The sequence below is a fragment of the Primulina eburnea genome, chromosome 3 (assembly GCF_022965805.1).
Source record: "Primulina eburnea isolate SZY01 chromosome 3, ASM2296580v1, whole genome shotgun sequence".
Classification (NCBI taxonomy): Eukaryota; Viridiplantae; Streptophyta; class Magnoliopsida; order Lamiales; family Gesneriaceae; genus Primulina; species Primulina eburnea.
In genome coordinates this window covers 52,072,598-52,094,091 of record NC_133103.1, presented here as the reverse complement: position 1 = coordinate 52,094,091, position 21,494 = coordinate 52,072,598, and the positions used below count along the sequence as shown (strand labels likewise).

Below are 21,494 nucleotides of genomic sequence, written 5' to 3'. Positions count from 1 at the left end.
CAAAAACATGGAGCTAAAACACTACTGAAGTTGTGATCTTCGATTCTTCTTAGAAAAAAACTCATTAATTATTAAATCGTTATCAATTTTTTTAACCAAATCTCGTTTAATGTAGATTACCATAGAATTTCCGAAAAACTCTGCTTCGATCTTGTTACGAAGAGCTGTTTTAACAAGTTTCATTGTTGAAAATGCTCGTTCCATTGTTGATGTAGAAACGGAGAGAGTTAAAACAAGACGAATCAATCTGGTTTTCTTTTTCTTCATTCTTGAGTTTCTTTTGTCCTTGGTGCCGTCTACACTATAAAATATCACTTTAGTTTAACTTATTATGGCTAACTGAATCAAATCAACATTGCCAACACTAAATAATTGTTACTTTAATCCAATAATCTTCGAACAATTATAATTATCCAAAACAATTTCGAAGTTATCATTTGACAATCTCAAGGCATAATATATTTAAATATAAAAATTTTACATTCTTATAAGTTCGAAGATCTCATTTACATAATTCTGAATTTTTTAAAAATTCCTACAAAATTTCAAAAATTCGCATTTATATTTTTTATATCATTTAAACATCCAAATAATAAATAATCAACACTAAAATCGACAATCCCCAATATAAAATCTGGAAATTCGAAATAATGCTCAAATAAATTCCAAAAAATTATCAATACCATCAATCGGCTCAAATATAGTACCTACAATCAACAATTTAATATATATATCAATTATCGAAATTCAAAAAACCAAAATACCCAAATTTCGAAACACTAAAATCCGAAATTACTTTTAAAACTCGAAATCTAATTAAGAACAATAAGAACGAGCTGTAGAAAGTCTAGCACTAAGATTTTCTCGTGATTTTCGGTGAAAACGGTGACCGATGGGCGACAGTGGATTTCAAGACGACAAAGAAATTTAAAATTTGGTATTAAAAGAAATCTTTTGCCGTGGGCTTTCCGAATCTACAATCGATTTTGAAAACTGGCGACCGATGATGAAGTTACGGTCATTAGAAGTAATGAAATTTGTGATATTTTGAGAGAAAAAATAGACAAGTGATTGGGTCTTGGGGCTGATCAATAAAATTTTTAAAATAATTATTTGGATCATCTATGAAAAAATATTATTTTTTATTGTGAATATCGGTAGGGTTGACTTATCTCATAGATAAAAATTCGTGAGAGTGTCTCACAAGAAACTTACTCTACATGAGAACCTGCGAGTCGAACATTTATTCTTATACATAAATTTATTTGACTCGAATCCAAGATTTATATCGTGAAAATAACTAGCTATATAATATCTAGTCTTGTTGAAGATACACTTAATTAAGTACAAAAATATAATATTTTATTCATTTTTTGCGGGAGTACTACTCCACAAAAAAGACTTAATTTGTAAAATAGAAATTAAAACTAAATTTTAATAATATAGAATATCAAAATCAGAAAGGATCTAATATTACAATGTTCTCTATAAAACCAAGTATAATATTGCTTGATTTGATAGATAGCCTAACAATTCTATATATATTTTTAATTAATTAGACTTCAAATAATACAATAGTAAAATAAGCAACCCCTATAGTAGATGATAACAACCATATTAATAAATAAACAAAAATAATTTTGTGTTTGTGTGTATAATAATTTATACAATGGTCTTCGTCGTCTTCACAAACTCTTCTAAGTTAACCTGTCCATCCCCGTTCAAATCGGCTTCCGGTATCGTCTCAACGCATCACTTGTTGAAGCTGCGTATATTGGATTACAAAATCGTTTCAATAAAAGACGCAAAAAAATCTATTCTCGAAGACTATATAAGTGTGACATGTTACATAGAAGACGTGTTATTGAGTATAACCAGAGACGTAGCCAGGAAAAAAAATGATCTTGGCTAGCTGCGAAAATATAGGGTGCCTGGGGCAGTCATTGTCGTACGATACACAATATTTTTTGTATTTTTTTTTTATGAGGAAAGCTATTCGTTTTATTCTTTCGTTAAAATACCAAAAATTATTATAACACGATTTTGTAATAACTCTATTGTTCGAAAAGTGGTTTGAGTAAATAAAGTTAAGAAAATAAAAAGTGAAAAATTATAATTTATGGATGAATATTTTGAGTAAATAAAGTTAAGAAAATAAAAAGTGAAAAATTATAATTTATGGATGAATATTTTAGATATAAAATCAATAATACAATTGACCAAATCTACGTTATAAGTTAAATGTTGATGTTTTATAAATACTTATTATTATATTTTTCAGGAAATCAACAAACAAACTCATCTAACAAAGTTTTTTAAGCCAGTAACACTTTCGTATTTTATTTTTGAAAAATTCAAAAAAAAATCTCATTCGTCCTTTATGTTTACGACTTTTTATATTATATTTACTCATTTGTTAGATAATTTACTATCATTTACCGGGCTTTGGACAAAAACTCTATTTTTTTAGTTTTTGAGCAAGTTTCTAATTTAGTCTAATAATTATTTTACGTGCTACACTCAAAAAACCAAAAACTAATACTTAATAATAATTTTTAGCACGAACTAAGTTAAATAATTTTTATTACATATATAAAAAAAATTATATTAAATATACTAAATATATAAATGCTCGAAAAAAACAACCTTGGACCAGATCTCACCCCAACCTTTGGGGTGGTCTATCCCTCGAGTATACCGACCGGTTCGTTCCGGGCTTACCTCGTCGCCGGAGATGTGCCCGTTTCGGTCTTTGTCGAACAATTTGAAGGCTTCTCTCAGCTCATCATCTGCATCACTTTCCTCTATATATATATATATATACACACACACACACACACACGATTAGACCAAAACCCTACAATGGAAAAAGGAAAAAAAAGGTGGGCGAAATTCGAAGATGAGTAAAAACTTAAAGTTAATCTACCTAACCATCTCCATTTTTTTCAAATAATTTGAAGGATTCATGCAGCGCAATCAGTTTTTGTTGATTCACTCTACTTTCCATTATATAATGAGTGAGTCTCAGACCGTCTCACAGATCCTAATCTGTGAGATGGGTCAACACTATCGATATTCAAAATAAAAAGTAATACTCTTAGCATAAAAAGTAATATTTTTTCATGGATCCACCCAAATAAGAGATCCGTCTCACAAATACGACCCGTGAGACCGTCTGACACAAGTTTTTATCTTATATAATTGCTTGATTCTTTCAAATGGAAATAATTCTAAATTAGTTCAATGGATACAAATTGCAGAAATCCTTCTTAATAAAACATATTTTTTTAACTTATCACTACCAAATAGGCAAATAATATATCACCTTTACGACCGAGAAAGGGCAAATCTTAAAATATGATATATAAAATGATCAATTTGCATGCATTATTGACCATTTAAAAAAAAAACTTAGCTAAGAAACGTAATATAAGAAGGAAACTTGTAAATCAGCTTATAAACTAAAACTATGATACTGTTGTTGCCGATGACTTATAGTTCGTCAGACACTGAAGTTCTAAGTTTGGGACGAGGTACCGGTTCGAAATATAGTTGTAACAAACCCCTCCAACTGCTAAAAAAAAAGCGAGATTGTTTTTTAGATCGAAATCAAACTAAAAATACTCGTGAATTCACCTGTACCATTATTTTCTTTTTCGTTAATTTAGACTTAAAAACAATACAATAGCTAGTAAATTAAACTAACCATGTAGTCTAATTTTTTTTATGGTATATATACAACTATACAAACGTATATAATATATGATATATATTTATCAAATGGCCATCATCATTTTTACGAATTCTTCGTAATTAATCTGTCCATCCCCATCCAAATCGGCTTGTTTGATCAACTGATCAATGTCCTCATCTGTTATGAAAGCTTCTCCAAAACGTATCATCACTTGTTGAAGCTGCAAATATATATTGATTTACAAAGTTTACCCTAATGTTCTTGTCTTAAATCAAGAATCAAGAAAAAGATACCAAAAAATCTAATTTCAGACAATATATTATAATTTAGTGTGACATATATCGAGTATATTCTTATGTGCCGCTAACCTCGTCGGCTGAGATGTATCCGTTTTGGTCTTCGTCAAACAATTCGAAGGCTTCTCGCATGTGATCTGCATCAGTTTCCTGGAAAATTAATTCAGCAGCCTGAATTTTTATATAGGAGACCAAAAGGTTTGGTAAACTAAAAGTCATTTAATAATATATAAACTAAAAACAGAAGAAGAAGAAAGAATATTACATGTAATAAATATATATACTCGATGATATATATAAGAGAGATCACCAAAGTTATAATTCACAAAATAAATACTCGCTAATTCGAAATAACCTACTGTCAACCAGAGATTCTGTTGATCATACATACATTCATTTTCTCGGTCATATGTTTGACGAATTCTGGAAATTCGATGGTCCCGTTTCCATCGGAATCAACTTCTCGGATCATATCCTGCAGTTCTTCGACAGTAGGGTTTTGACACAAACGATTCAGAACTGATCCCAATTCTTCCACTGTTATGCTACCTGAAATTTAACCACCAAAGTTTGTCATATGTTATATTGTCTCTTGTACATAGTAGCCATATATATTGTTCCCTACAATTAATTTAAAGAAAATATTAATAAGGGTTTGCATATTTTTTGGAGAATCAAAATGAAAATATGATTAAACTAAAAGTCCTATAAAAAAAAAGAGTAAAAATTAATCTAACCATTCCCATCTGCATCAAAGAATTTGAAGGCTTCATGGAGCTCAGCAACCAGTTCTTGAGGAATCAGCCAACTATTTTCCATTATGCTCATAAAAAAGAACAGAAAGAGATCAGGTGATATATGCGAGCTAAGTTGGGATATGGAGAGAGGCAGCTAGTTTGGTCAATCCTACGTGTGGGGCTTTGTAATTGGAAAACTACTACTTTGCGAGAGAGTGAATGCACAAGGAAATTTCATAAAAGTTTATAAAATATTAAAAATTGGACTAAACACGTATAGACACGCGTCACCTGCCTCACAAGCATAGAAAAACTGTCGTTAGATCGTGTCTATAGGTCAGTTTTATCAAACGGATCTTCAACCTGACTCAACTCATAAAAAATTATTATATTTTATATCAACAGTATTATTTTTCATGATGGATATAGATCGCATCGACTCGTGTCACGGATATAAACTCTAGGTCTCAATTACATAAAAATTGATAATGAAGTGTACAACGTGGTCCCAATATGTTGTCATATTGTCGAACGATGTGTGATCCAGTTCACACAAAAGATAAATTATGTGGTTGGGGTAAAAACTCTATATTTCTTATTCAATTATATCGGTCCAACAATTTTTTTTAAAAAAAAATTGAGTTATATCGATATCGATAATTATAATCTTTGTAATTGTCAAATGATAGCTTCCAAGTCTATGATTCTAAATATAATTAATAGAATTAATGTTGCCACATCTGAAGTTTAAGAAGTTTTTCTAGGTGGCTTTTCATTTTCATTCTTATTTTCGCTAAATATAGAGTTTTGCAGCTATAATTTTATTAAATCAATTAATTATTTTATCATAGTACTTATATTCAACAATCTAGTATTTCATTACCTTAAAATGTTAGTAGCCTTGGACGTGCAAGAGTCTGTCTATGTTACAGCTGAAGTATTAATATTCTCTTTAATTATGTCTTAATATCATGACATGTTTAAATAATTATCCGAATTAAAAATAAAATATAGGAGGAGTATATATTACTCGGATGTAGCCAGGGACGCAACTAGAAAAATAAAATTAAGTGGCCAAAAAAAAATATTAAAATTTTAAGGGGAACATATCCAAACTTTAAGATGATGTAAATGAAGTAAAATAATTAGAGGAAGTCTCTTATGAGACGGTTTCACGAATTTTTATCTGTGAGACGTGTCAACCCTACCGATATTCACAATAAAAATAATACTCTTAGCATAAAAAGTAATATTTTTTCATGGATGACCCAAATAAGAGATCTATCTCACAAAATACGACCCGTAAGATAGTCTCACACAAATTTTTGTCAAATAATTATTTCTAACATCTTACTCTATAAAAATAAAAAATCGAAGAGGGACGACCAAACCAGTCGCCCCTCCTTTGACTCTCTAGATGTAGCATAGTCACTCAACCGACATAGATAATTATTATGCAGCATGTTAAAATTACACAAAGGACATGTGTACGTTTTCATATGAATTTAATAAACCAGTGGTTTTTTTTTTTTTTTTTTTGCCCCCGAATAAATCTCGTTCGGCAACTTTTGTGCTAAAAACCCAATCTATCACATTTCGGGGAAATTTCCCCGAATTTCTCTTGATTAGCTTGATTTTCAAATAGAAAGTATTCGTAACGGTCTTATGGGTCTTATTTCGTGAGACGGATATCTATTTGGGTCATTAATGAAAAAGTATTACATTTTATGCTACAAGTATTAGTTTTTATTGTGAATATGGGTAGGGTTGACCCGTCTCACAGATAAAGATCCGTGAGACCGTCTCACAAGAAACCTACTCTTCGTAGAAATATGTTTATAACAATATTTAACATGATAACTTGTTTAACGAACATTTAAATTTTACATAAATAATACGATTACATTATATTAAAATAAATTTTTAAAAAAACTAAATAAGAACTTTGAAAAATATATTTTTCTTGGTATATTTTTTTTATAAAAGTAACGCCTTGTTAATATTTTTTTAAATAAATTTTACAGTAGTCATTTATTTTATTTATTCAAAAGAAAAATAAATTATACTTATATAGTAAGATGTACAATCGAATACATATAATATTTAGTGAATAAAAAAATAAATTTGAATTTCATTAACTAATACTCTAACTTGAAAAGGCATATTTGTCCACAAGATGTATTTCAACCATATAACAAAGTCTTGATCCAAAATCATTGTCTAAAATATTTTTAAATTTTTCCCTTTCTTCATTTTCATTTTTTTTTCATACCATCCCGGAAATTGTAAGTGGCAAGAAGTTCGTTATTTCCTTTGATTTTGAAAATTATTTGATTCAAACCTTATTATTAAAACACAAATTAACAATTTTTTCGTACAACATTGAATTTTTTTCTTTATATAAGAATTTCCAAGAAAAGGGATTTTTTTCGTTAATTTTCTTAATGGCATTGACTGACTTGGAAAAGAGTTGGAAACTATGCTCAAATTTGTGACATTTGTTTTGCTTGAATCTTTGTCATTTTGATCATTTAAGTAATCAAATTTCAGTCTTAATTTTGACAATATTTAAGGAACAAAATCGCAAAGAATCAAAGAAAAAATATGTTACATTAATTTTCCCTATAATATAGTAATTACACTTTATAATTAAAACTAATTAAAGGGGATACAAATTATAAAACGAAGCCCACTTGTGTTACTGTACAACTATATATATTCTTTGATTAACTTATTAAACTTGAAAGAATACATTAATGGTAAACTAACTGTAATCAATGATAACAACCAATATTAAATAAATTAATTTTTGTACGTGTCTGTGTGTATAAATTTATGCAATGGGCATCATCATCTTCACAAATTCATCGTAGTTAACCTGTCCGTCCCCGTCCAAATCGGCTTCCCGTATCATCTCGACGATTTCTTCATCTGTCAAAGCTTCTCCAAATCGTAGCATCACTTGTTGAAGCTGCATACAATATTGGATTACAAAATTGTTTAGTGTAGTCTAATATTATCCTTGTCTTAAATCAGAAGACGTGTTATTGATTATGCCGACGAGTTCGACGTTAATTATGGGATTACCTCGTCGGCTGAGATGTATCCGTTTCGATCTTGGTCGAACAAGTCGAAAGCCTCTCTCAGGTCATCATCTGCTTCAGTTTCCTGGAAATATAATCCACCAGGCCTTGATTCTTATGGTGAAAATGTTTTATTAATTAGTAATATTTAAGTTTTTTTATGTATAAAAAAAAGGAATATCGCATGTAATTAAATATATCTAACTGATGATAAAACGTACGAGAGTGTAAAGATTGGAACTTGGACCTAACTCAACTCCAAAAGCTAGCTCAAGGGGGGAGGAGTTAGGTCCAAGTTCCAATCTTTACATGGTATCAGAGCCCGGGTTCTAACGTTATGTGTTGGACTGCCTATAATTAGGCCACCCGTTCTGTCCATAATTAGGTCATTTGTAAACTCCACGCTCCAGATGTTCATTCTTGGGCGTGAGAGGGGTGTGTTAATTGTCCAACATCGGTTGGATAAATAATCTTTGAGTGTTATATATGGGATTGGACAATCCTCCCCCTAAAGCTAGCTTTTGAGGTTGAGTTAAGTCCAAGTTCCAATCTTAACAGAGAGATGAAGATTATGTGCGTATTTTCACCAGAAAATATCATGTCTTCCGGACAAGTTAAGTGAACTTTCCGACAACAAAAGGAATGTCATACCTTCATTTTCTTGGCCATGAGATCGACAAATTCCGGAAACTCAATCGTCCCATTTCCATCAGTATCTACTTCATGGATCATATCCTGCAGTTCTTCTTCCGTAAGGTTTTGATACAAAGACCTTACCACTGATCCCAACTCTTCTTTGGTAATACTACCTGCAATTTCATCGCGAAAATTCGTCAATCTTTTTTGTTATGCTGCCTGCAGCTACATAAAATTGATTTACTAGGGTTAGTTGTCAATTTTTTGGAGATGACTAAAATAACCAAAACCTGACAATGAAAAAAACCAGAAAGTGGACTAAAAAAAAGGGCAAAATCAAAGAATTAATCTAATTACCGTCTCCGTTTTTGTCGAATAATTTGAAGACTTCATATAGCACCATCAGTTCTTGATCATTCACTATGCTTTCCATTATATTTGCTTAAATATTGATTTCTTTGAATGGATATTACAAAGTTTCAATGGAAGAATATATATATGTGAGAAAGAGAGAGAAGAAAAAATGCAGCTTATGGTAGGATATATATAGCAAAACCCCACATAGGAAGTTCAATTTCAATCTTATGTGGGGTTTTGATGGAAATTTCAGAAAAATTTACAAGAATTAGAATACAGTAGAATAGATACTATTAGATACACTTCTAGTAAATCGAATATTTTTTAATCATAGTGTTGATATGACATCGAACGTTGCTCACATGTAACACCGAGAACCAAAATACCCAAAAAAAACTGAAAATTGGTGAAATTTATTTATTGAACGATTTTTGTAATTTTTCCTAAACATGCAAAATTAATCACCAACATGTTAATTACATTACATCGTTAATTAAGGAGAAGTATTTGCATATGAAATTATAATTTTTTTATAAAATTGAAAAATAATTTCATGCTAACGTTTATTTATCTACACTATAATAGAATTAAGAGTGGATCTCATGTGAGACCGTCTCACGGATCTTAATCTGTGAGACGGGTCAACCCTACCCATATTCATAATAAAAAGTAATACTCTTAGCATAAAAAATAGTACTTTGTCATGGATGACCCAAATAAGAGATCCGTCTCACAAATATGACCCGTGAGACCGTCTCACACAAGTTTTTGCCTAGAATTAATGATAAGATATTTTATTTTACTTCTATTTTTTCTCTAAAAACCTCGGTCCACTATTTTCATGCTAAAATCGCAATTAGATTAATATAACTACCATATATTTAATATAATTAGGTAAAAAAATTAATTTTAGATAAAATAATATAGTTCAATATAAAATATGCTCCTTAATAATTTATAAATATAACTTAGATATTAGGGCAAAAAAGTCAAAATTAGACAATATTTAGGTTTGTGTGTGAAAATTCTTTATGCACGAGTCTTCAAGAAAAAAAAAATTAAAAGCTAAGCTTTAATAATATATAAAATATTTAATTGCTAAAGTTTTTTGTTATGACACACACACACACACACACACACACACACACACACACATATATATATATATATATATATGTATGTATTTATTTATTTTTAATAACAACCCCCCCCCCCCCCCCCCCCCCACCCACACACACACACACACACACACACACACACACACACATATTTATATATGTATTATTTTTAATCAACCCATTGATGTTACTCTGAAGTTCTTCTAGACTAAATTTCGAAAAATTCGTGGAGGCTACAAATTAAATGGTCCTTATTCCTCTCCGTACAATTGATATTTTATTTTAAGAGACAATTAGACACAGTTAGGACCCACCTGATGTGTGTGAATTTACAGACTACGGCACATATTTGAGTTTAGTCAGTGCATATTGGAAAGATAAGGTCGTAGGTTTTTTGTAATATATATTTCTATTATAAAATTTATGTATTAGATAAACCAATTACTTAAGTTAATTAGCAAAGTCTTAATGCAAAATCATATTTTTTGAAGTTCAAAACTTTTCTCTTCTCAATCTTCAATTTGTTTGTTCATTTTTACTTTGTTCGAATTTTTTTTTTCTAATTATAATACATTTCCATCCAAATTTCGACGTCCCAAACTAAGACGGCATGGGATCTCTTCCTCTTCATTCTTTAATGCATTTATTTTTCAGATTTGAAGTTGTCCTTTTATTTTTTAAAAATATCATAATTTTTAATTTTATGAGATATCTCTTTCATTTTAAATTATACTCGAGAAAAAATAATTTTAGTAATAAATATACTTAAAAATAATAATCACTTAAATCTTAAATAAAATCATAAATGTATTTATTTAATATAAATACATAAAAATAAAATAAATATAAATATAAAAGAAGTAGATGTTAATATAATAGATACATACATGCTTTTTGAACATGTAACATACTGGCATGTGTTATAACACTCACGAACATGGATGGATATATGGATGTCCTAAGTGACTTCAAATTCAAACATATTATAATTAAAAAAAAATTAGAAAAGATTGTGCATGAATCTTTTGCACTTCATTTCATTTTAATTATTTTATATATTATATTGGAACTTTGTCGTTTGAGCATTAATAATCAAGAATTTTTACGAAAACACTGAATTTTTCAAAGTTTTATTAATACAAAGTTTCTAAGAAATGGGGTTTTCTTTGTCTGGTGAATGAGAGAGACATGGAAAAGATTTGGAAAACATACTCAAATTTCCAAGCAACTCTCGCAAGGGCTAATTTGACAATCATGAAGTTCTATTCTTCAAAAGCTGATGCAATATATATATATATATTATATATATATATATATATATATATATATATATATCTATATATTATATATATATCTATATATATATATATATTATATGTATAAAACAAAATATAAAAAATGGCAATTGTCGAGGCAATCAACTTGGGTTGTCTATGGATGCCACCCGGGTCGAACAGTGGAGTCGGGTCTGGAACTCTACCCCGGGTAAGCTATCAAAGAATACGGGGAAGAAATTGAGCTAAGACGGCGAACTGGAAGGAAGATTCTTCGTTTGCCTTTGAAAGATCTGCCAATAAGAAAAACAACCACGTGAATGGGCGCCGGAGGGGGTCCCCGGCGTGGCCACTCCGATGCTTAAGTCAGCAGGGTACTCAAGCAATAAAACCAATGTAGCCAAGTGATGGCTGTGATATTGGTGTGCAATAAATGAGTGTGTTAAATGTTCATTAATATCTGAATGAAGGAATAAATGCAAAACCTGGTATTTATAGTGGAGGAAATAATGATGACCTCGTTTTTTGGGATGTGTGCATTAAATATACTAGGGCGACTGATTATACCCTATTGTTCTGACATGAATCATATATTAGTCATATCCCATCTGTCCAGTCACTCATTAATGTTAACAGGTCGGCCGCGTGTATTTTATTAAGTCAACATCATTAAATGCCTCCCTCGCTTCGAGATGTCAGAAGAGAAGTTATACCAGAACTCTGGTGCTATGTCCTGAATCAACCACTCGGGAGATGGGCTGTCCTGACCCGGGCATCGCTCATGGGCCTGACCCATGACCCGAGCATTCCCGGGATCAACTGCCCGGGACATATCGGGGTATCATCTATTTTTTGGAATAACCTTGTTCACTATTGGAATATCCAAAATAGCCGCTTCTTTTTTTTATTAAAAGTCTTATGTACTCAGGAAAATAATCAAATGGTCTCTTTACCTTTTTACAATAAACATGGAGCGATGTTCACTAAATATGTATTTTCTGGTGATTGTATGAATGAGATGAGCCCCCCTAACGATAAAACACGACTGACCTGTTACTAGACGACTTGAAAGCACAAACTCCTTAGAAAAAGGCCAGATGTGAGCTCTGACGTATCCTTTCAACGCTCAAGTCAGATATTAGTAGCCAAACAATGCAGCAGAGTAAGAGCTCAAAGAAAAAAAAAATTGAGTGAATGTTTACCCTTTGCTAACCTGATATTTGTAAGGGAGATGCAATGACATCCTTTAAAGGAATGTTGTTAGCAGAGGAGACATCTACCACAGCCGCATGGTCAGTAAGAGTGGTGCAGTTTCTGTATCATTGGTACTAGGACTACATACGAACTGAGTCGATTCGTGAATTTTTCGAGTGAGTTCGATAAATATTTTATCTGTAATCGAATTTATCGAACTTGACTATGTTCGAACTTTTTTCGAGTCGAACTCAAGTCAAAATTATTTTATTCAGTTGTTCGCAAACATTAATATTTTTTATTATAATATAATTATATATATATATATATATATATATATATAATTATTTTTGAGCTTTAAAACGTTTTGACCTCTCAAACCATCTCGAACCTTAATAACCGAACAATAGTTCGAATAACTCAAAAATAAATTCAAAGATTTTGAGCAACTTCCTTTAAAGCCGACCTCGAGCAAGGAACTCGAATATAATTAATTCAAACCAAATTCGAGCTTTACTTAAAAATCATAATAATTTAGATTTGATTTTTAATTTTTAAATAATAAGAGTAATATACAATAAAATAAAATAAAAAATCAAATGTACACACAAAACATGCACATGAGCACCATATACATTGATCGTTTAAATTTGGAAATCTTAAGAGTCCAGTTTTTCAAGATTCGAAATGCAATTTCTTGGAAATAAATCTTTGGTCATTTACAAATTCAATTCAAAAGCAGAGATTCGACCTGTCTGCGACAAATCGAAGTTTCAGTTTGACTCTAAATTTGAATTGAAATTTCATAATGTATTTGACATTCTGATATTCTGAAAAATAATTATCAACTGGAAGTTGAAACATAATGGTTTAATAAAATATCACATAGTTGTAGCATAAAGTAATACCAGTATTAAACGTAACTTGAAAAGTGAAAGGAAAGTGAAAAATATTAGAAGCCCTCTCATATGGGAAACCAAAGATGTAACATAATACATGTAGATAAAGAAACCCCTCACCGACGAAACTTCCGCGACCATTCGGATGATTTCTTGACATTAACATTCATATACTTAAGAGGTGAACCCAGGTATTTAGACAAGTTCGCCTTTTGGGTCCGTTCCTATGCGTGAAGAAACGATGCTTCTAGGACCATTCGGATGGTTTCTTGACATCACGTAGGGGAACCGAGTTCTCAAAGCAATGATAGAAACCATAATGTGGGTACCTTTCATACCAAGTCTCTTGCTGGACGTGAGTATCCCAGTGTTCCCCGCTGCTGCTCTTCCCATACTTGTGTACCCATCCGGAGCCGTTGTGTCCTTCGCCCCATGTTCTGTTCCAACGATCTACCATACTTTCCTTCCCACCATGTTTCCCCTTGCTTAACCCCGTGGCTATTGAGATCAAAGTTCTCGTCCCATTTATCGCCCCATTTTGACCAGCCATCTCCCTCAAAACGCTCAGCCCATTTGTCTGTGTATTTTATGCTTCCTCCTAGACCATCATATGTCTCACCCCACCTACAGCGAGAGAGCATTAGGGTACGAACAAAATAGCAAAGAAAGAATAAAAAAAGTTGTGAAATGTAACCGAACATCAAATCAATGTAACAGTAGCTGTAGCAATAGAAGTAAGCCTTTTAAAAATATGATTTTAGATTCTCAAGTAGTACGATAAATGTCATGGGATTGATCCATTCACGTCTGTTTGACCTTTGTTCATTGACTCCGCCAGTCAGGAACTAGCAGGCTCAACCTATAATAAGAAGTGCTCGTGTGTGAAGACGATTAGGGGTCGAGAGTTACAAACCTAGAATTATATTTCAAATGGAAGTTTCTTTACTCAACACATATAATCTTCTTCCCTTGATTAATTTCCTATACTTGGTGAATTCTTAAATTTGCCACCAAATACAATTAAACACTTTCGTACCTCTCATGCCAAACATGAGCATGTCCAGCATCTAAGGGAGTGTAAGGATCGATGCTGCACCACTTGTCAGCCCACTTCTCAGCTTTGCCAGCACCATAACGCTCCCACCATTTTTCTTGCCACTCGCTCCCATGATTGTTCTTCCCCCACTTTTCTGCGGTTTTTTCAAGATATACAATCCCCTCATTCTGCAAAACACAAGTCACTTAAATTCAAAGAAAACATGCCAACTTTATGATGTATCGAACCGTGATTTAAAAGTTGAGATATTCAAACTTTCACCCCATGGAACGAGAAAACCAAAGAAAAATTGTGATAAAGTAATAACCTGACTCATTGTTTCCCTCCAATATTCACGCCAAACATTTCCAGCAGCATCACGTCCAGATTTCTCCGAACCAAGTTCCTTATAGCCAAACTCGTCTGATGCTTCCCAATATTTGTTCTCCCATTCAACAGCCTTATCGGAACCGACGCCTCGAATCAGAGTCCATTTACAGAGGACCCCATCAGGCCGTTGTTCTATTCCCGTCTCCTTCCACCATTTTGATCCATCAGGAACAACCCCTTGCGAAGATGCTTGGTTCGCTTCATTAAGAGCCAGAGCTGCTTCAGCCGCTTGTGCTGAAAATTGAACCTCGATGTCATTCTGTTCTTCCAAATGAGGTGTAAATTCCGATTTTTCGATCTCCAAGGATGACTGGAGTGGGGGAAGAAAAGGTCTATATTTAGTTTGAGGAATTGTGGTCTGAAAAGGGATGGAGAAAATATCAGAAGATCGTTCTTTCTCTAACACGGGAAAGAATCGTGCAGGAGATGGAGATGTTTGGCCAGCAAGCTTTGGACTAAACGAACCATCATCATCTGGAGGAGGTTCCCAGGTCCAGAAACTTGGACCAGGCGTACCAACATCTATGCTTCTGGATTGAGACACCAAAGAGCTTCCATTTTGTATTCCTGGTCAAGTTTGTACTCTATAATTAAGCTCGATTCAATAATATGAGATGAAAATAGCATTCCACATCATAACGAACACGGCCTCGAATACAAAAAGAATGTCCGACCGAGGTAATTTTTCAAACTATCCTGTTGAATTCATGATGATGATCATGCTCAAAAGATTTCTATCCTGTGGTTTCGGACTTCTCGTTTTATGATGTAAGGTTAACTGAGAAAGCACATTCTATCAGACGCTGATCACCAATAGAGAACAGTCACCAGTCAGTATGGCTATTGTGTCATCATTTGGAGATTCAATACCTCATGCTAAAGTTATGAACAATAAATGAAATAAATTTCAAACAAAATGAAGCAATACATGTCTAAATATTGCCCATATATGTAATTCACAATTAAAAAAATTAATTAAAATTTGAAGTTTATGGACAGAGAAATAAGGATCAAGAACCGTGTTAAAAAAATACCTTCTTGCGGATCCTCGCCATCTTCACCGCCTCTCTGAACTTCCACTTCACCGGAATCCTTCACCTGCGGCTGAGCATTATCCTTAACCAGAGCTCTGGCAGCGGCAATTGCAGCCGCTGCCCGATCAATCACCTGAATCCTCTGAATCTTATCTCTTTCCTCGACAGAAAATTCTAGAAGCTTCTTGAACTCATTGTTCCTCCTCTCCAATTCTTCATCACTTTCCTCTGTCCCATGTCCACTATCATCGGAAGTATTCTCCGCCATCCTTTCGAACTCCGCGGACTTCCTCTCTCGCTCCATCGCTTTCTTCCACATCTCCAGATACGAGCCTCCTCCCTCATCTGCAGCACCGATTCTCGAAATCCTCACAGTGCTGTTCTTGCCTTTTAGTATATTACTGGACAGAAAATGTGCATATTTGGTGAAAATCAGAAAAGGGTCGCTGAGTCTGCGACGGTGGAGTAGTGGGGAAGAGACTATTACGGCGCGTGGGCGAGCTAGTTTGAAATGGGTAGCCATTTCGGAGGTTTTCGGAGGAGCAGACGCAGAATTTGATCGACTGAAGCCAGTTTATATCCAAAATTCTTTGGGAAAATGCGAAGATTTCCGTAGAATTGAAGGAACGCAGCGATGCTGTCCCCAAAAAAGTTCAAAAATTTATCAGAAATACATGTGCTTCCATAGGAGAAGATTCTTGAATCAACTGTGGGCTCGTGCTATTTAGCGCTTTTAGGTGGAAATTATAGAGAAATTTGTTTGTGTATATATATATTAATTCTTTTAAAAAAAAAGTAGTTTTTTGTTTGATGATTTTATAGATTTTTTTGAACCATTGCTCTAATGTGATATCGTTTCACAGATCTTAATATGTGAGACGGGTCAATCATACCTTTATTTACAATAAAAAAATAATATTTTTTCATAGATGACCAAAATAAGATATATGTCTCACAAATATGATCCGTAAGACCATCTCACACAAGTTTTTGTTGATTTTTATTCGTAATTTTATAAATTTTTATATGTGGAATATGTCAAATATGTTTAAATTTACAATAAAAGATATTACTTTTTTTTATTATAAAAAAAAAGTAATATTTTTTTATATATAACCCACATAAAATATTTATATCACAAAATTAATTAACGAGTGTCTCAAAAAATAGCGAGATTTCACTTTCTCAACACACCAAAGTTGTCGACCATGACTCCATGAGAGACTAGTGTTTGATCTTATAGATTCAAAATCAATTAAACAAAGTTTTAGCTCTAATGATTATTTAAAACTTTTTCTGGTTTATTATAACCTCTTAGAATGAGTACTAGTGATAGAATCACTTGTGGAACGAGTGAAAATATCCAGAAACAAACAAATTCTCAAGTATATGAACTTTTGTTTACGTATATATTGTTTCAAATTTTGTTGGCTCGAACACGACTTATATTTGATCTTGTGCTCGAAAATATTTATACATGATAGAGATCAAACTTGTCCTTTTCCTCGATCTTGAGAAATAAAATTTGATCTTTTTTATGTTACATAATTTCATCATCCCAACTCATATATAATTACTCATGTATCTCTGGAACTGTTGAAATTGAAATAATTAAAACTCAAATTTGAGTCGAGTTTTGACCGAGCCACTCACGAGTATCTTAGCTCTCTTGCACCCATGATTGTTCCTGTATTATTTTGTATTTCTATCGTTTACCTTTTCTTTTGTGGAAAATAATGATTTTGTAATAGTTAAAAAACAATCGGAAATGTTAGAAATCCTAATGTCGTTTGAACAAAATGACATGTAAAAGTGACGTGTTTTGGTTTATACCAATAATGGGTGGTTGAATGTCGGGCTAAGTCAGATGCTGGGCCTGGATCAAGTTGCTTCAGGGGCCTTGTTCAGGCCCACAAAATCAGATGATTTGTTTATCCCTGGGCTCAGGCCCATGAATATTGTTGATTGATTGATCAAGCTTTTTTGCAAATTGAACGAAGCATATTATTTCGATCCAATAATTATACATATTTAAAATTATTATATTATATTCTAATAAAAACTAACATATTGACACAATGTAGAACCGAATGCTTACCGTTTTACCAAAAGTTATAGCTGGTGGTAATCGTGCAAATCAAATATTTTAAACTGCACAGCAGCTCAAGCACCATGGTTCGATCGTTCTACTAAGCAGGGACAATTCTTGCACCCAACTCTTCCTCCCAATAATTGTACTCCTTGCAATCAATGAGAATCGAACCCGTGACCTTGGCTCTGATACCAATTGTAAGACCGAGTGCTTACCGCTTTACCAAAAGCTATAGTTGGTGGTAATGGTGCATCTCAAATCTTATAAACTACACAGCAGCTCAAGCACCACGGTTCAATCGCTCTACCAAGCAAGGACAATTATTGTATCCAACACATGCAAAAACAATTTTGTATACCATTTGTCTAACTCACTCTTTGTTGTATATTATCAAGTTTGAATTTCTAGAATGGAAAGTATATATTTCGTGGTTTTATTCCATTTTCTGCAAAATTCTCAATAAAAAATAATTTGTTGCTCGGTAAATAAAATGACATGTTTTTTTCTTTGTCTGCCAATCATGAAATTTGTAATGTCCGAGATTTTATATCATGTTAATATGAGATTATTGATCATGAATTGATATAATTATAGACGGGCTAGTACGAGACCAGATTGGCCAAAACATATGAAGGGTGCAATTTTTAGACGGAACTATTGGCGCCCGAGCGGTAGAAAATAACCGCCCGAGCGCCAATGTTCAACAGGAGCATGTTTCGGGCAGAAGATGTGGCGCCCGGGCGGTAGTTTGTGACCGCTCGAGCGCCAATGAAGGATAAGTTAAACTTTCGGACAGAAAGATTCGCGCCCGAGCGGTAACTGTGAGGCCCGGGGCCGAAGAGGGCGGGGGGTGAACGCCGGTGCCATCAGTTGCACGGACAATGAGCGGCTCCTGGCAGGCTTCTAGGTGAAGGGAACATGAATGAACCGACCCACACGGGAATGAGAGGGATTCCGAGACTGGGCAATGTAATGGACTGAACAGTTGAAGAGGGCTTAAAAGATTTGATTGGTACTACTCATATCACGAAGGTGCATCTTCTTTTCGGTAGCTCATCACATAAGAACTCCAAAGTTAAGCGTGCTTGACTTGGGGCAATTTTGGGATGGCGTGGCCTCCTGGGAAGGAACTTGAACCGATCCCACACGGGGAGGAGGAAGGATTGAACGCCCACTGTGAGTAATGGACGTTGAAGAGGCTTAAAGATTTGATTGGTACTACTCAATCACGAAGGTGCATCTCTTTCGTAGCTCATCACATAAGAACTCCAAAGTTAAGGTGCTTGACTTGGGCAATTTTGGGATGGTGACTCCTGGGAAGTTTCCTAGGTGCGTGTGAATGAGGACATAAGCACGCTGGAAATACTCGTCTTGGTACAGTGAGGACAGTCGTCAATCTGGGGCCGTTACAAGTAAAACGAGTACAACAGCTCGAGCGCCGATTCGAAAAACAATGAAAATGTGCCACGTTTCTCTATCAAGCAAGTTGGTATATAAATATAAATTGCATGTAAATTCGTCACAATTTCAGAAGGGAAATCGAGAAAAGTCTCCGTGAAGTTATAGAAAATTCTTACGCCTTTTGTGAGAAATCCGTCCGTCCGAATTGTAATCTGACTTCAGTACTGCGATCCTATCAACGTAGGCTACAACTTGACGTAAGTTTTGCTACGTTTTGACATGCTTTGAAATTATGTCATTGTCATAATTGAATATGATTCATATATGATGTTCTTGATATGTTAGACATCGTAGAATCGAAGTCAGATTGAGAAACGAACTGATTATGGAATTGTTATGAATTTTTAGGGTATATTGATTCATACCGGACAGATTTGAAATGGGACTAGATTATAGATCATATTAGATATTGGTTATGGATTGTAACTGTTATCTGATGATGTTGTATTGACGGGGATATTGAGATTATACCATTATACCGTTGATTTTGAATTAAATCCAGATTGATAAGAGTTGTATCGATTTGAATAGCATATTGATATGAGATTATTTGATATTATCATTGCCAGACAGACTTTGAGTTCAGGACTTCGACTGAGCCGGAAACCGACGAAAGAAAGGTATAAGTCAATGTGTATTGGGAGATCGACTTGAGTCGGTTTAGACTTGAGTTTCCCTAAATCACATACTTTACTTTATTGCATTGATATTTGCATTAATTTGATTGATGTACTTGTTCTCTTGATTTATAGATAGCAGGTATTAGAAGAGTAACCTTATGACAGAAGTGCCTGTTAGTGGTGGGATCGCCACGGGCACATTGCACGATGTCATGAGATAGTGTATTGACGGTAGTGCCATAGTCTGTCACCGGATAATTGGCTATCGATGTGGATAGAATTATAGCTCCTTCTATTACTGGTGATCGGTACCGTATCGATGTGGATATAATTATAACTTCTTCTATTACTGATGATCGATGTTATATCGATGTGGATAGAATTCGGAGTTTTCTTCTATTACTGGTGATCGATATTATACCGATGTGGATAGAATCAGAGCTTCTTCTATTACTGGTGATCGATGCTATATCGACGTGGATAGAACTGGAGTCTTTTCTATTACTGTTGGTTGAAATGGAATGCCAATGTCTGGAAACCGGGATCCCTAGGCTAGGATTGAGTCTAGTCTGAGTCGTGGAGTCACGAGCAATGTCGACAGTTTGATATTGGTTATGTTTCAGCTTTTGATATATATTGCTGTTATCTGTCCATGCTTTTATGGTTATCACATGATTACATGTTTCGTTGATTTATACTGGGATTATATTCTCACCGGAATTATCCGGCTGTTGTCTTGTTTGTATGTGTACTTGACAACATGTGGGACATGCTCAGGGTCCAGGAGATGAGGAGAGATCGTGATTAGAGTGGAGGCTCCGGACATGGATTAGAGATAGGGTTTGGACACTTGACATTAGATGTTAAACCTTAGTTGAATAAATGTATGTGGTACAAGACTATTACTTTTATATACTGAGATGTATATATGTTTTATGTCACTACGTTCCGCATTATTTAAAAAAAAATAAAAATTAGACCCTGTTTATTATAATTGTTTTAGTTAGTCCCAATGATGATTAAGAATATGATTAGCGTCCGGGTCCCCACAAAATTTGTTGAAAAACATCTTATAGCAAATTTTGGTCTATGATTCAATAATTGAACTTTATTTTCCTCTCAATTATAGATTCTGGAAAAGGTAACGACTTAGAGTCGTAGATTTATTTGGACTTGTAGAATGGGCTCCAAGGAGTTTGCTTGATTCATGTGAACATACGTAGTATACCGATTATACTGAATATCTACGATATATCTAGATATTTATACAGTACTGATAGTATGCTGTTTATACCGAAAATCATATGTTTGCTAAAAAAAATAATTACAATATGATTACGTTAACTTTAGATAAAATTGTATTGTATTTTAAAAATTATTTACTTTGAGTCTTTGATCTTAGTTTTATTATTTTATTTATAATTTCATTAATTAAATGTATTATACATTTTTAAATTTACAAATATTATTTCGATATATACCTAAATATCAAAATTCTATACTGATACAGTACCGACAATTTCTATATTGATATCATACTCTATGAATTGTTTGGTATAATGAAAATATCGAT

General features: G+C 33.3%; 3 protein-coding genes across 5 annotated transcripts; all 3 read right to left on the bottom strand.

Annotated features, from left to right (window-relative positions):
• Positions 1-3,631: 3,631 nt before the first annotated feature.
• On the bottom strand, positions 3,632-4,907 carry LOC140828566 (uncharacterized). Of its 2 annotated transcripts, none has more exons than XM_073191501.1 (4): positions 4,728-4,907; positions 4,382-4,539; positions 4,063-4,161; positions 3,632-3,914 (listed from the first exon to the last, which is right to left on the bottom strand). In XM_073191501.1, exons 1-4 carry the CDS (start codon positions 4,816-4,818, stop codon positions 3,777-3,779), a joined length of 486 nt encoding a protein of 161 aa, XP_073047602.1. In that variant the 5' UTR covers positions 4,819-4,907; the 3' UTR covers positions 3,632-3,776. The 2 variants fall into 2 exon arrangements, with proteins under 2 accessions (XP_073047602.1, XP_073047603.1); XM_073191502.1 differs by having other exon boundaries at positions 4,063-4,140; positions 4,728-4,906.
• A 2,491-nt stretch (positions 4,908-7,398) lies between these two features.
• Positions 7,399-8,940, bottom strand: LOC140828564 (uncharacterized). 2 transcript variants are annotated; one of them, XM_073191500.1, is made up of 5 exons: positions 8,804-8,940; positions 8,462-8,619; positions 7,815-7,895; positions 7,513-7,698; positions 7,399-7,457 (listed from the first exon to the last, which is right to left on the bottom strand). In XM_073191500.1, exons 1-4 carry the CDS (start codon positions 8,877-8,879, stop codon positions 7,561-7,563), a joined length of 453 nt encoding a protein of 150 aa, XP_073047601.1. In that variant the 5' UTR covers positions 8,880-8,940; the 3' UTR covers positions 7,399-7,457; positions 7,513-7,560. The 2 variants fall into 2 exon arrangements, with proteins under 2 accessions (XP_073047601.1, XP_073047600.1); XM_073191499.1 differs by having other exon boundaries at positions 7,405-7,698.
• A 4,277-nt stretch (positions 8,941-13,217) lies between these two features.
• On the bottom strand, positions 13,218-16,488 carry LOC140827886 (protein LIKE EARLY STARVATION, chloroplastic). Its single transcript, XM_073190820.1, is given in 5 exon segments — positions 13,218-13,739; positions 13,741-13,912; positions 14,325-14,512; positions 14,653-15,281; positions 15,749-16,488. Coding segments are annotated over 5 exon segments (1,716 nt in total). The 5' UTR covers positions 16,272-16,488; the 3' UTR covers positions 13,218-13,535.
• Between the last annotated feature and the right edge of the window lie 5,006 nt (positions 16,489-21,494).

What these genes read in the sequence shown, in the direction of transcription:
- LOC140828566 (XM_073191501.1), bottom strand. Translation starts at nt 4,818, where the DNA reads ATGAGCATAATGGAAAATAGTTGGCTGATTCCTCAAGAACTGGTTGCT. An exon ending in ATATGACCGAGAAAATGAAT is followed by an intron (nt 4,162 to 4,381) that starts GTATGTATGATC and finishes ATAAAAATTCAG; the next exon opens with GCTGCTGAATTAATTTTCCA. An exon ending in GATACATCTCAGCCGACGAG is followed by an intron (nt 3,915 to 4,062) that starts GTTAGCGGCACA and finishes ATATATTTGCAG; the next exon opens with CTTCAACAAGTGATGATACG.
- LOC140828564 (XM_073191500.1), bottom strand. Translation starts at nt 8,879, where the DNA reads ATGGAAAGCATAGTGAATGATCAAGAACTGATGGTGCTATATGAAGTC. An exon ending in ATTCGACAAAAACGGAGACG is followed by an intron (nt 8,620 to 8,803) that starts GTAATTAGATTA and finishes ATGAAATTGCAG; the next exon opens with GTAGTATTACCAAAGAAGAG. An exon ending in TCATGGCCAAGAAAATGAAG is followed by an intron (nt 7,896 to 8,461) that starts GTATGACATTCC and finishes TTATATTTCCAG; the next exon opens with GAAACTGAAGCAGATGATGA.